This window comes from Sebastes fasciatus, chromosome 3, assembly GCF_043250625.1.
Source record: "Sebastes fasciatus isolate fSebFas1 chromosome 3, fSebFas1.pri, whole genome shotgun sequence".
NCBI lineage: Eukaryota > Metazoa > Chordata > Actinopteri > Perciformes > Sebastidae > Sebastes > Sebastes fasciatus.
Window position 1 is genome coordinate 27,957,723 of NC_133797.1, and position 15,715 is coordinate 27,973,437.

A 15,715-nucleotide genomic window follows, 5' to 3' on the forward strand; every position below is an offset into this window, starting at 1 on the left:
AACTGCAAACTGGGAGAAAAAATATGTTTCCCTCTAAAGTACTTTTGTAGGAGACAGGGTTGTCCAAGGCATTGTAATATATGGTATAAAGCTCATCTCTTTTTCTTACGTCTCAGCATGTCTCTGCAGTTCTAACATGTGAGCTTCCACCCTGGGATCAATGAAGTCTTAACTTAAAACTATGCATGAGAGGATTTTTACATTTGGTATAACATGTAATCTTCAGAATGTCTTTCATTTCAATGTTCCATGAATAGAAAAACAGCTTCAGAGACTCTTGGTCTCACCGCATAATAAATGTATATGTAACACTGATATATATGTGAACATTTTTTACATCAAACGTTAAAGCAACTTAAGCAGAAATCTGAGAGAACATTGAAAGTTATGAGATGAAGACTTTGGTGCTCCTGCTGCTTACTGCTCTGCTCTGCTCTGCTACACTTGGTTAAAATGTTTCACCTACCTCATCATACTTCACTGCTCTTCTCATAGCAATTTCCTCATCAGCACTGTAACTCCCACCTCTATTTACGCACAGATTAAGAGGCCCCACCTCCTCTCCTTGCAAACTATGAGTTTGCCATCTGCTTCCCATTCTGGCTAAAACCTCTCTTCCCATCATTATAACAACGGATACAAATGTACTCGCCCAAGTGTCTCACCCGTTCAGTCCCCTTAAGTACAAACTAATTCATTGATGTCACTAACAAAGTATCCTGATTAAAGATTTTAAAATAAATTATGGTGAGTTGCTTTTAGTCGAGCCAGCCACACAGTCTGGTCTTCAGAGCTATTATCTTCAAAGTAGACAGTGTGAAGTGTCTTTACTTCTCTCCCTCAGTCTCGGGTGCACTTCTTTTTAGTGCACTTGATCCACTGATTTACAGCTATGACATGTGGGTGGCAGTGTATGCATGTGTGTTATTACTCACTGCAAAAGCCTGGCTAAATCCCATTTACTGTGCCCCGATGTAATAGCAAGGAGCAACGCCACCCTGCTTCTCTAAATGGCACACTGACTTAGGCCATATATCAGTTTTTTAATCTACCCTCTCTGGGCACCACATTAATGATCGACTTTAAAATTTGTCCCTTTTTTTTGAGGAGAAGATTAGTTTAAACACAGGGAGTTAGTGGGCAGAAAAGTGTCTCGGGGAAGAAGGAGGGAGAGGGGGAAAAGAGAGAGAAGCCATAACCACTTTCCCATTAGGCTATTGATTTTTCTCCCTCTCAAGGACACGCTTCAATCCCGGGCCCATGTGTGGACTGTCTGTCAGGAATCTATGGCTCAGCTTTACACCCAAGAGTTGTGTGCCTTGGCTGCCTGTGTTTGGCCCGGCCGTAAATCTGACCACACTCGATATGAGGACGAGGGATGGGAAAATTGAGACAAGGTCAAAGGGCGGGTAGTTGTGATAAGCGTCCTGTGTTGATGTGGCAGCTGTCAGAAAGACGGGCAAGTGGCTGCGATTGGCCGCGGGCATAAACACAGGGGCAATCAAATAAAAACACAAACAGCCGACTCACACATACACTCAGGCACCCAGAATAAATGTTTTACACATGCACACCACTGAGAAACGGAAAAAAGGGGGACCACATCAATGAATTCCACTAAAATCCCCGCTCAAATCGCTTAGTGAAATCCTTGTTGACAGCTATTGATTCTTTGGTGGAGTCTAGTTAATTGGACTCAGTACCCTCTAAAAAGTGTGTGGCCCTATATCCTTTTTCTTTGTTCAGCAACACTTAATCATCTTTCCCCCAGCTATAGATTTCTCCTTGACTGTGTTCAAATCCATAGACATCAGGTCTGTGAGGACCGAGGGGGAGAGGGAGGCAAAAGTTCACAAGGATCAATAAGTGCTTTATGGTCCAGATCAGATGTGCATGGTAGCCCCTAAAAAAACCCAACTACCACCACTAAGAGGGAAACAGGAAGGGGAAACACAACAGCTCTTCATCAAAGAGAAATATGGAGCCAATGAAACGCTGGTCTAACACGGTTGCCGGTTCCCCGCCTTAACATCTCAATTAGTGGCCACAATCGAGAGGACACGAGGCCTCGTTAAAGTTTAAGACTGGAGTCCTCCCTCAGGCCATGCAGCCAGCGAGACTTGCCCATTTGCTGCTTCTGTATCGACTGTATCATCTTAGCCCTTACCTTACAGGGTAACTTTGGTATTTTTTCAACCTGGACCCTATTTTCCCATATTTTAACTGACTAATGGGGACAACAATTTCTGAAATTGGTCCAGTATTGAGGGCGAGTGCAGCCACAAAACCAGCTGCGAACGCAAGAGAGCAGCGTCAGTGTAACATTACGTTCACTAAAAGTGCTTGTTTTTGCTGCTAACAGGCTCAGATTGTTATTATAAGTGTCCGACAACATTTTAGTCACGTAGTAGTAGAGGGCAGCTGCTCACAGGCTGCAGTATGGTGCTATTGGGGCAAGCTGGCACCATCATTAACTCCACTAAAAGTGTTTGTTTTTGCCATGACAGGCTCTGATTGTTTTTATAAGTGTCTTTTATAACTTGCTCAAGGAGATGTCTCGTTGTGAAATCTGGCGAGGTTGCTGAAGACAACGGTGGAATAGTGGAATACATCCATGGTGGAAACGCGAGTGCCAGCCGGGCAGAGTTTGTTATGTTGGAGTACAGAAAGCGTAGCTTCGAGTTATATAAAAGAATTTCAGTGTCATGGCTGAATATTTAGATGATTTCTACAAAGTAGAGGAGGTCTTTGAATTTGATGACCGCCCGTATTTAGTTGAGTATACGGACATTCAGAGTTCACAATGAGACTTCTCCTTGAGTGGGACTTAGACAGAATAACTACCAGACCAGATCAAGTGAAAGGTAAGAAAAACCTTTTACTTCTCTGTAGGGTCCTTTCCATGTTGTATAGACACTTATAATAACTATCTGACCCTTTCAGTGGCAAAAACAAGCACTTTTAGTGGATGTAACGTTCAATTGACGCTGCTCACTTGCCCTCGCAGCTCGTTTCGTGGATGCCGGTTAAAGCGTTCTCCCTCAATACTGGACCAATTTCAGAAATTGTTGTCTCCATTAGTCAGTTAGACCCAAAAACATGGGAAAATAGGGTCCAGGTTGAAAAACACTCAAGTTACCCTTTAAGGTGAAGTCCATTGTATGCTAGGTTTCCTGCTTTGGCCTACAGTCCCATAGGCAGTTCCATAGGCAGCTTCAGTTTTATTTGACCATGGAACTGGCTTATGACTAAATCACAAGCTCACACATATTCACAAATTAATGTTGGCATGTTGCAAATTTTCAAAATTCTTTGGTAAAAGTTGCACAAATGACAACCGGCTCCACCTATAGGAGAGCAAAGTAGTAGCAGCGGTTTAGACCTGCAACTGCAGAGATGGTAATGTTGCCACATACAGGCAGAGAAAGTCATAGCTGCTGAAGTCTCCAATAAAAAGATGTGTGAATTATTTCACTTGCATTAGAGTCTGTAGTTGAAATATTCAGCACCAAAGACAGAAGTCAAACCACATTGGTGATTTTCTGGTTGACCTCTGCATCCCACCGCCCCTGTTCTTTTTCTTTGGACATAAAAAAACTGACAGTGAAACAGAGAACAGTGTGAACTCTGTACTTCCCAGTATTCAGTGGAAAGCTGCTCCATTTAACACTCAAGTCTTGCATTTTGCAGGTTTCAATATAAAATATAAAACATCAAATCCACACATATGAAGAGCTGCTGTGTGTAAATTTGCTGAAACAATTACTTTCCTATAGATGGAGCACATCAGCATGTCAACATCTGTATGTCTAAACTGTTGCAACTATTACTTTTCTTGTGGACAAGGTAGTAAAAGATTGGACTGAAACAGCAGGTAGCTGCAGTATTGGCTGTGCCTGGTTTCAGATTGTTTTTTTGCATTAGTGGCACTTTGCATTATTATTATTAACTCAGGGAAAATATAGTCACACTGTCCTCAATTAGAGATGAGACCAAAATATTGTGGCATATGTTTCTATACGTGTCAATGTTGCCAACAGTGCAGTTACAGGTTTCAGTATTGCAATATTGTAATGAGTAGGTGGTTGAACTATCAGCAATCAATCATATTATTCTAGAGGGAGTTTTTCATGTAAAACCTCATTCTGTAAAGTTATAACGTTATAAAGTTCACATTTTCTGAAATGTAGTGACGTTAAAGTATAGTCACATAAAAAAGAAATGTTCCAGTAAAATGATACTACTGCTGCACAATTAATTAATCCAAATTTTACAAACGTCAATTTTCAAATCGCAGGAGACGCGATACCATAATCATTTTAATATGTTTTTCAATGAAAATGAGAATAATTGTGAAATTACAATTTCCTCTAATATCGCAAATCATTACATAATTGCAACATCATTGAAAATAATCGTATTTGGAATTTTTTCAAAATCGTTCAGCCCGAAATAATACTATCTTGAAATTGTACTCAGGTAAATGTTGCATTCTGCCTCTGTTTATGAATAGGGTTGTGTTCTGTTAGCCAGGTTTATTGTGTGGTATATTGTGTATCCAGTGTCTAACTAATGATTTTTTTTCCCTCATTTCTCTTCTGTATTTGTATAAAGCATTAAGGTAGTGCGCTTCTCATTTTGAGCCATCATATTTCCATGATAATGTTAACTCTTAAATATCAAATACATGATAAAGAAAAATCAGTGGGGAATCAATATGATGCCGCAGCATCAACAGTTCTCCATCCGTTGGTCTCAGTAATGCTGACATAATGCTTCTGGAGACCTGCTGACTCTAGAAACAAGCTCCATCCTCCGCCGAGGATTAATAGAACAGCGGCACAATTATATAGTCTTCCTGTGTGACAGGGTTATGGTCATATGAAATTGACCTTAAGTGTCCACGAGATATTGCCACTGTACTGCATCAATTAATTACCCCAATCAATTAAACTAAATTATGCAATAATAGAACAGAATGTGCTTAAGACACCATATAACTAGACTAGCAACCACTCTGTGGAGGCTAATGGGGATCCAAAGAATAAAGAATAACTAGCACTATATGTAGTCCATTATGGCGGAGCTGAGCGCCAGCAGACCGGCTCACACGTGACACACGTGATTCACCCAGTGCTGTTTGCGACTTATCAGCTAGTGAGGGGAGGGGTGACTGTGCCCCTCAATTATCCTGGCAGATGAAAGTAACGAGCAAAACAATAGATATCGCCTCGCTAAATGGGCTCTAATGGGAGAGATAGAAACCGGGGGAGGGATGGATGGGCGTGAATGGAGAAAAAAAAGAATGAGGACAGGGGGGCTATTGTAAAAGAGGGATTTGTGGTCCGACTTCACATTTGTGGATAGGTCATTTCTAAATTACTTGGTTTCTTTCATCCTCTCTCCTTTCATAATGGTGCATTTTTAAAGGCATTTGAGGAGCTATTTCACAAAGCAAAAATGTTTCTAAGGAAACTAAAGACACCAGACCCTTTCTTCTTTGCTAACATAGTACATTAAACAAGATTGCATTAATGACAAGAAACACTGACTTCTCAATCTCTGAACCACCTGTGTGAAATGAACGAATACTCTTTTCTACAGTTTGTTATGTACGCACTCTACCACTGAAAACAGCTCTAACCTTCTCCCGCTTACTCTGCTTTTAAATATTACTACTATAAACGCCAACCAAATGATGAAGTTGGAATATTTGCAATCTTTTTTCCTGTAAACGAAGACATTTTATGTTTACATTCAGTGTTACTCACCAAAATGCTTCGTGTGTATGCTTGAGATTTAAAGGTGCAGTGTGTAGGATTTGGCAGCATCTAGTGCTGTGGATGCAGATTGCAACCAACTGAGAACCCCTCTGCTCACTCCTCCCTTTTCGAGACAGTGGTAACGTGAGCCTCCGGGTGCAAAACGGTGGTAACGCCGTTCGCCTCGCTCAGAGGCCATCCTTACCATAACAACACTACTTTAGGAGCAACGGAAGTCAGACGGCAGCTGGTGGTACCACGGTTTTACACTCTGCGGCTCACATTACCGCAGTTTCCCAAGTGTGTAGGAGAACTATGGTGGCCTTCAGGTAACGTAAAAATGTGAAAGTCTCTCTTTCGAGTCTTGAAGAGGACCCGCTCCCTATGTAGATCTGAAGGGCTCATTTTTAAGCCAACAAAAGCACAACCATTCTTATTTTCAGGTGATTATACACTAATTAAAACATAGTTATCAATATTATATTCCACCTCTGCTAATAGATCCCCACAAATGTTACACACTGTTACTTTAAAAAATGTGTCGAGGGCATATTTTAAATCTTGCATTGTTAACATCCATGTTTGCTAGCTTGCAGTCTTCCCTGCTTTTGTTGGTACAATGCAGCATATCTTGGCGTGTTACCGCTACCTGTAAATCAGCGGAATAGTGTGACTCCATTGCTAAGAATGTGTATCGCGTCACCCACGCATGTGAATGAGGTAAACAAAATGGGGACCCACTAATAGAAAAAACAACTCCACAGTGCTTCTTGTGTGTGCTAGTGCATGTTCATGCTTGTGAGTGTGTCCTACTGGCTAGTTCACGGCCGCCGTTCTGCATTGCTCCCATAAGGCAATTACAACTGATAACGCCGTCCCAACCGGCAGCACCGTTGCGGAAGTGTAACCCTCTGGTTCCCCCTCAGGTTACCACTGTTAGCTCTGTCAGCATTGTTGCCGTTGTTTTCACTGTTAGCGCTGTTATCCTGAAAGGATAATGGAGCATAAATGACTTTTCTTCCACTCAATAATAGCACATCCTATTAGTGGGCCCTGCACTCTTGTGGTCTACGATGCCTTCTGCTTGAAAACTCGTAAAACTCTATAGCTATATAGTGTATATTCAGAGGTCATACTAAGCCAACGTGACGCTATTTCACTCACTTTCATTTCAACTCTAAAAGTTCACTCTTTACTCCCGACTGCGTCCTCATGCCCCATATACCGTGAAAAAGCATTCAGTCAAATTTGGGGGGAGCCAATCTTCACTTTAGGTGGGACTGAGACATGTCTGGTCTGCCCCAGGGCTAAACTCAGGTCTCCTGGAACGTGACGGACAAAAAAAAATAACAGACGAAAAATGGACGAGAGGCAAGAGTGGCAGAGGAGTGAACAGGTGGTGTCCAAGTTTTGTGTTAGAGCCAAGACACTGATCCAAACTGTGGGACATTGGGCATCCATGCAATTAAGGTGTGTTTGTAAGTCAATGACCAGACTGGGAAGCTAATGTAAGTGCTAGCGTGTGTTTGTGTGTGTGTGTGTGTGTGTGTGTGTGTGTGTGTGTGTGTGTGTGTTGCTACTCCTCATGAAAGTAGCTTAACTTGCCAAAAGGGTTGTAGCAGAGTGTTTGATGCGAGTGCAGTACAAGGGTGAAGGACGCTGTATTAATCTTCACAATACACTTTAATACATTAAACTGTGACTTCTTGTGCCACGCCAGCATTGTGTACTGTGCACTAACCAGTCTCAGACAGGAGCTTGATGGACTCCAGCACACGCTCAGTGTAGACCCCGGGTTCGTAGTTTTCCATCTCAGCGTTAATGATGTGGACCACGCGAGCAGCTCGGCCCCGGATTGCTCCGGCGGTTCGGTCCAGAGTGTCCACGTCTCCCTCTTGCAGAGCAATTACGCATTTGTTGACATCCTCAAGGATGTGGTTCTCTTTAGGGAGACAAACAAGAACGACAGTGAGTGGAATTGGAGGGACCCAAGGCTTTCTCTTCTTGAGAGAAATTATGTTCGGATTCACCAATTGTTCAAATGTTTTCAATATTGTTGGCTGATGATTAATATCTTGCAAAGAGAAATGAATGTCATGATTCATGTTTACCCTTGAATCTGAATGACTTGTTTATAAAATATATTATAATTGCAATTCATTTCATCTAACCTTATTCATAAAAGCTTCTTGAACTTGGCTGGTTCTCTCCTATTAGCCAATCATTGAACAATTTGTGCTGTACTGTTTCATACCTGACACAGAAAGGAAGTCGTCCACAGAGGTGATGTCATCCACGGCCTCAGTCAGGATGCGCACCTGCTTCTCCCACTGGTCCTTGAAGACGTCCATGTTGTCCTGGGCCACCTTGCTTTGCGGACGGGCAGCCAGAGTGAGAGCAGCGTTGATAACCTGACATAGAAGAAAGGAACATTGTTACACAAGGTACGTAAAGAACAACACATACTGTATTATGTTAAAGGATAAGGCTTCGGTTATTATATATTTTTGTTATTGTCAAAAAAATCCCATGAAAACACCAAAACCAGGCTCTTGTCTAGAAGGTAACCCCCAAGTTGCGAAAACATGCCAAAACTCTTGTGAGACTCGCTGCCCAATGACCTATCCTTACCCTAACCATTCGAAGTCAATGCCTAACCATAACCATTTGAGGTCAATGCCTAACCTTAACCATTTGAGGCCTATACTGGATCTTAACTATTCGAAATCAATGCCTAACTTTAACCATTCAAGGTCAATACCTAACTTTAACCAATTGCGGTCAATGCCTAACCTTAACCATTTGAGGCCTATACTGGATCTTAACTATTCGAAATCAATGCCTAAATTTAACCATTCAAGGTCAATACCTAACTTTAACCAATTGCGGTCAATGCCTAACCTTAACCATCTCGTGAGAGTTTCGCTACTTGGGGGTTATCTTCTAGACACGACCTAAAACCAGTGATAATTATGCATTAGTACGTCGCTATAAACTCTCTGACTTCCCAACCCTGTCTGTGGCTCTCAGCTCCATTCTTTCCTACTGAAGATGTGATTTTTTTAAAAACTCGTCACAAATACATAGTTTAATTATAAAAATATGCTACATTATTTCATTAAACAGCTCGGCACTGTGATGTTTTGGAAAACGTTACTCAAATAAGAGTGAAAAGTGCATATGTTGGGGAATACTTTCAGCTTTCACGTTGGTGCTCTAGTGAGTATTTATGACAGCAGGGCGGTGTATGTGGGAATGACTCAAAAAACTACACTATCCATGTTCATCTTAATGAAGAAATGTATAGATTTTAGGTAAGAAGAGAGGTCTATATCTCATACAGTGGAATGAGCTATAGCAGGCTTTAGCTAGATGGACAGTACTTGTTTGTAGGATCAAATTGCTGGTTTTGGTCTTTTCATAGGATTGGTTGACAATAACACAAACATTAAATATCACCAGGCTTATCCTGTAAACACGATTGTCAGTAACATATGTTGTGTTGTCCGGAACAACCCATGGATGTATTAAAACGACCTACCTTTTCTTACAGCTTAAAGAGAGCAAGATTATCTTTTGCAAAAAAGGTATCTTGGCTTCAAGAGTCTGATCGATGTAAGATAGAACATTTGGCTTCAGGCCAAAAAAGATCAACACGTCACAGGGTTTTAAAATTATGAAAATAAAAAAAGACAACTTTTTTCCTTATATTCCTTTTTCTTTTTTAGATAAGCAACATCCTGCTGAGACTCTTCACATCAACAGACTTGTAGGATAGGCAGTATTAATCATATCACTATGACAGCTGGCATGTGTACTTTTACCAGAAGTAGCATGCTTTTTTCCCCTCCTGTTCTTTATCACTTCTTGTTTTTTTTTTAGCTTTAGTTAAATGAATCTGATGTAGGAAAAGAGACACTATGATCTGGACATGGCAGTTGCTGTGGTCGTGTGCTTGTCTGTGTGTGTGTCTGTTTGCATGTGTGAAGATAAGGGACTGGGGGTTAACTCTACCCTGAACAGATGGAAATATTTCTCTTTGTTCCACCCCCTCTTTGTTCCTCCTTCCCCAGCCACATAGTCTGTGTCTGTTATGTTTTTTAATCTGTCTGTGTTGAGCATTGCCAAGAGGTATCAGGAGACGGTTCCTCCCCAAGTTTTCTAAGTAAGTGGGTCTCAGCAGGTGTGCATAGTGGGGCCTGCACATTAGGTCTTGAATCTTAAATTCAGCCTGCCTTCTCCATCTCTCTTTTCCATTACTATGTTGGGTCCCGTGTGAATAAGGCCTACCGTTAACCTTGGAAACAATGGATCGATCCTCCTTTGCTTGCATCCTGAGAAACAGCACTACAAGGTCCACCTACACATTACTCATAGCTCTTCCTCCCATTCTGCAAAGCACAATTCTTTCGCTGTCATTTCTAGCTATTCCAGCTTCTAAAAAAACTCTCTAAAGAAACCCCTTTGAGACGAATTCAGAGGAGTTTATAATTAACAAAACATTTTGACTAGTGCTTGTGTAAAGAGTGCTTTTTTATGGGATGAAAGTGTTTTTTTAAGTCCTCACCTGTGGACATAGGCTGTCAATTTGGGTGGCAGCCATTCGAACCAACTTCACACCCTCTTCATTGTTGGAGATGGAGCAAGCCAGGTTGGCCACCTGAATAAAGCAAGCAAAAAAGAGGACACAGCGTTTATAACCAAGTGCTTTTTACCTGAAGGTCATGAGCACAACAAAGTTTTGCTGTTCCCACTCTGGCAGATTCCCCAGTGAAAAGCATTGGTTTGGATTTTTTTCACATACCCACATGTACACTGAGACACTTTTTTGTTGTTTCACTTGTTCCTTTTGTCCGTACTGGCTGTAGAGATCCTGTCCTAAAATCGCCACTCCACATCGCATCCAAAACTTCATTCTAAAGTTTAGTCCAAGGTAACACGCGGCCAGCAGCCTGAGTTCGACAATTCAAGTATCTTTCAAAGTTAGTATTTTTAGTTCCTCTTTGTGTTACTATCCCTTCTCTGTAGCTCAGCAAGGAAACACGGAGATGGGATTTTGTACAAAGGAGACTTCAGTAGATATCCACTTGTCTAATTTTGACATCTGGAGCCTTGCATTATAGATTCAGCTGAATGTTACAATGCATTTCTGCAGGAGGATTGTGGATTTGTTCCCCATTACTTACATTAGAATTGCATTAAGATGAAATCTCTTCACAGCCGGTATGGAGAGGAAGAAAAATTACAGCAGCCAAAGAGTCAGAGATATATATGATATTAACCTATCCTGTAATGTGGTGGGTAGTAATGTAAAGTAGATACATCCCTACTATATATAAATTAGGGGTAGTGGAAAAGAAATCGATACAGCTTAGTATCGAGGTATTTTGTGCGGCAATGTTGTATCGATACACGGACGTCAAGTATCGATCTTTCATTATCTAAACTATTATCATCCCGGCCACTATCCTGTTGTTGTAGCGAGCTCAGTCTTAAAGCTAGAGTGAAGATACTATCATATGAAACTAGAAAACCTAAGGAATCGATTGGTACTGACCATGTCATGTTAGTTTGTTCAGAAGAATGCTAAATAATGCTCCAAAGTTACCCATTTTCAAAGGGGTCCCTTTATCTCTCACCTCAAGATATGTGAATGAAAACTCTGAGATGAACAGAGTAAAAACTGTATCTTATGACATAAAACAGATGTTGACAAACTGCATAATGGTGACTTAAGTATCGTGATAATATCGTATCCTGGGGCCTCTGGTGAATCCCACCCCTAATATAAATACAGTACATGGTTTGAATTTTGTATTGCTATCTGTGCAGAAAAGAGAAATGAAACATTGCCTTAGAAAGTCATTGTTGTAGGAAACAATGTACCAAAGGTTGGCGTACGCTCAAATACTCCAACACTCCTGGCCTTGTCTTTAATTGCAGGAGCCAGCTTCAAATCAGACGACACGGGTGGCAATCTTATTTTTCTGCTGCACAGTTGGTGGGAATACATTTATAGATGAGCGGTTGATGACGTACATGTTGTGTCAGTCCAACATATAATGTGTGGGAACTCATTTTTACAGACCCCTGATGGCACAGCCCTCTAAATGATTGCCATTACATTACTAAAGAGGGCATGCATGTCAAGAATGTTTGTGACATGGTAGAGTGACATAGCACAGGCTGCTATATAGCTGTGAGGTAATTGGATTCATTCAGATCTAAAATGGCCAGGTTCACACAATACGTATACAGAAAGCCTAACTCATTAGGTTGACATTTCCATGACTAGCGTGCCTAAATCATTACCAGGCTTGGTGGTGCAAAGAGGTGTTTTATTGTATAATTAAGGTGCCAGATGGTTTTTATGTATGAAACAACCGTTATTTTGATTTATGTCTGTCCTTCTACCAAGGTAGGGTTTCTTGATAACATGTTTCCAACCTGACTCCTCTATTAGAGACAGCTTTTAACGGTTATTTTTTTAACAGTACGTCAGGCTGAGCAGCACTAAATGTCTGAATCTGTCTTCATTTTTTTGTAAACTAATTATATTTGATTTATGGCATTTGCAGATTTAGTGATTTGGTGTCTGTATGCAGTCTATCATACATACTGTTTGGTTAACGGGGCTTGTTTGAATAATTAAAAAAAAAGGTGGGAAATATTAAAGATGCTATAGAATATTTGAAACCACAACCATGTCTCTACGATTTCTTTTCTGACAGCAACACACACACACACACACACACAGTCTGCTGTATTCCCACGCTAAGGCGTCATATTGCTCCACAGTATCACTATGTTTCACAGTTAATTTTCATAACTTCAAACTCTGTATATAATCCAATACCATCCTTAAGTAAATCAGATTGCAGCATGAGCCCCGGCTTTGAAACTGAGCTAAACAGACACATGCCTGTTGGCAGCAAAAGGTGCCAGTCTGTATTAGCACTTCAAGTGCTCACATGTCACTGTTTGAGGCAAATTGAGGTAAATCAAATTTGTGTTAGAGGACTCTTGCTTAGAGCTCTGTCTCTTTACTCATGACAGCAATGAGCACATTGATGGATTGCAGTCCTTTATGTGAAGCAGTGTGTGTGTGTGTTAAATGTGTGTGTGTAAGAGAGAGAAGAACAGCGTGTGATTGAGAGTCTGTGTTCCACAGAAACGTGAGTGGCTGCTTGCAGGAGGTTTGGATAATGTACAAAAACCTATAATTTAAAGAACAATTCCAGCATAATTCATGTTCCCTGCAGTTACTTACTGCTTTACATTACAGTAAACTATACAGAGCATTTCCCAGAAACCTTTATTATGCTGTGACATGTTTGCAAATTTCTCCTCGTCTTTGTAAATCAAATTTGAAATGAATGCTGTATAGTTTCTAGAAAATGCTCCCTGTAAAGAAAATGTTGGACAAATCAAGCCATAAAATTCAGTTATATTTTCCTTTTACTCAAATGGACTCCAGCTGCATCCTGCTTTGGTTTCTCTCCTGGTTTCTGACTGACAGACCACCTGCCATTGTATGAGCAAGTAAAACTCTCCTGTCTCGTCTGATCTCTCCTAGATACATTTTGACCTATTTTGAGAATGTTCGCGGCGTGATATTTTTGTTCCAACACAACTTGGTAAGTTTGTGGACTGAAACTGAAATCACGCTGAAAGTCTCGTCGGATTGCAAAGCCATTATGTGTCATTTGCTGTGTCTCCATAAAGTAGCAGGCTTTCAAGAAGTAGGACAAAGGTTCAGCACTTTCCATTTAGCTTTTTTCCTCCCCAATTACAGAATAATTGTGGTACCTGACTAGCAGAAAGCAAGTCCCTTCTCTCTGTCTTCACTCTGTAGTTTCCTTTCTCTAGTTCTGCTCAGGCCCAGCGGCCAATGTGGGGATTCACTGGAACCATGTGAGGCAAAGGGGGCAGAGGGCTTTCTGGAGGCTGGAAACATGCCCAACAGGCCCACTCCCTCTTACCCCGACACAGAGAGCTGGGCCAGGGCCAATGCTGCAACATCCAGCCAAAACTACTAATTGCAATTATCTAAGGAAGTGCCTCTCCTTTGAGGTTTTTTTTTTTTTTTTTTACAAAGAGAGGAGGGAAAAACCAAGACAGAAGGTTTGAGACTACACCGCGCAAGCCTAATGCTGATACGGTCAAGGATGCTGGAACAGAATATGCAATTCAAAGAATGTGTGTGTGTGTGTGTGTGAGAGAGAGAGCAATAGAGAGAGCGAGAGAGAGAGAGAGAGAGAGATCCCTGCTGAATGCTCATTCTTCATTTTAGCCTCGAACAAAGAACTATCGATTTTGTCCTTTTGCTCTGCCCTGGATAATCACTTCAATTCTAATTTGATGAAGGTTTCCACTGCAGTCGGAGAGATGGGCATTCTCATGTATGCTATCTAAATCACCTAAATGGAGCTGAGTAACTGAAAATAGATCTGACAGTGTCATTTTTTACCATTTTTTTTTCTATGCAGTGGGTTGTTACCGAGAACCTCAAATCTATCGCCAGAAAGCACTCATGATGGTAATATATTAAATAACATCTTAACAAGTCTCCCTTTATTGCTACTTAACACTGTCTGCGCACAATGCACATAATCAGTTTATCTACACGAAATCTCATGAATCTCTTCTTTGTTGTAGCTACCTATTATTCCCTATGTAATGCCCAAAACTTTTGACAAATTACTTTTTTCTCTTTTTTTTTTTTTATAAATATCTTTGATCGTTCCAGATGGAGTGAACACTTGAGTGGCCGTGCCAAAGAGCAGGAGAGCCGAGCCAGAAGAGGACTCTCTCCTTGCTTCACTCAGGACGGTCAGCGCCCCCGTAAACCATGCCATTTCCACAGCCATTTTCGGGCAGCTACACCACACAAATCTCCCATCTAGTTACTAAACTCTCAAGAACGACTAATAGAGCCAGTGTCAGCCAAGGTGCTGGACACAACAGCTTTGCCCGTGGAAGAAGCCGGAAGTGGACTTGAAGAGGAGAAGAAAAGGGAGTGGAAGAAGCAATCAGTGGGGATGACATCATAAGTTATGTGATGTAACACAGGAGCACTTTGTCCTATTAAAAGTCTGTCATCTAGATGCTCACTTGTTGCAGGGATGGGGGCTGGGACTCTCTTTTTAAAATGCACCTGAATCTCTCACTGCTCTTTTTCTGCCTCTCTACCACTTGTGCACACACACGAGCAGCGACGCACAATAAATAAATCAGTCTGTCAACACGGATGGAGCAGAACACGTGACGAGGGAATACAGTATGCAGACTGTGAAACAATTACAGGCCCGCCCTCGCAGGAGTACTTCTATTTGTTTTAGTCAGGAGCCGTCAGCGCCCAGCAGCGACGCCTGTAACGCGTGTACCAGAGGTGACAGAAACGGGTTAAGGTGCATCACATTAGGTAACCCCCAGATGTCAAGGTTGTGTAGAGGTCAGGTCTACAGATATCAAGCAGCAGGAGTCAACGACCTGCGGTGCCTGACTGTAAACCGCACCTTTGAAAATCAATCCCTATTAAGGAGTGAAGTGCGTATCGCCTCAGGAAGAATGCCCACCGGGCTCGCAACTACATCAAAAGGCCTGCCAGACCTTGCCGCATATTAAACAAGAAATAACAAGAACAAAGGTAATAGATTTCAGAGCATGTTCGCCATGATAATGGTTGTAATGTCTCTTCGACACTCTGATCTTGTTCAGATGAAGGCAGTTCTTGATTGGTGGATGACTCATTTTCATAAACAATAACAACCTTTTCCTTATTGAGTGGCACATGTTTTGTAATCTCACGTGTGTAATCACAGGAAGTGGAATGAACAGAGAACACCATTTTAATCAATCATTACATACTTAATATTGCAAAATATATGGGAAAACAATATAACAGACAATCAAACAGTCTATTCTTTTTCTGTACGGTGAGGAAGAAACCA

General features: G+C 41.3%; 1 protein-coding gene across 5 annotated transcripts in view; it reads right to left on the reverse strand.

Annotated features, from left to right (window-relative positions):
- The window catches only part of ctnna2 (catenin (cadherin-associated protein), alpha 2), a 382,091-nt gene that overhangs the window by 31,953 nt on the left and 334,423 nt on the right, over positions 1 to 15,715 (reverse strand). For all 5 annotated transcript variants that reach the window (XM_074629996.1, XM_074629998.1, XM_074629997.1 and 2 more), the window contains 3 exons: positions 10,330 to 10,422; positions 8,017 to 8,173; positions 7,504 to 7,704 (listed from right to left, as the gene is read on the reverse strand). In XM_074629996.1, the coding sequence (XP_074486097.1) occupies positions 7,504 to 7,704; positions 8,017 to 8,173; positions 10,330 to 10,422 (451 nt within the window). The remainder of the gene's footprint in view (positions 1 to 7,503; positions 7,705 to 8,016; positions 8,174 to 10,329; positions 10,423 to 15,715) is intronic.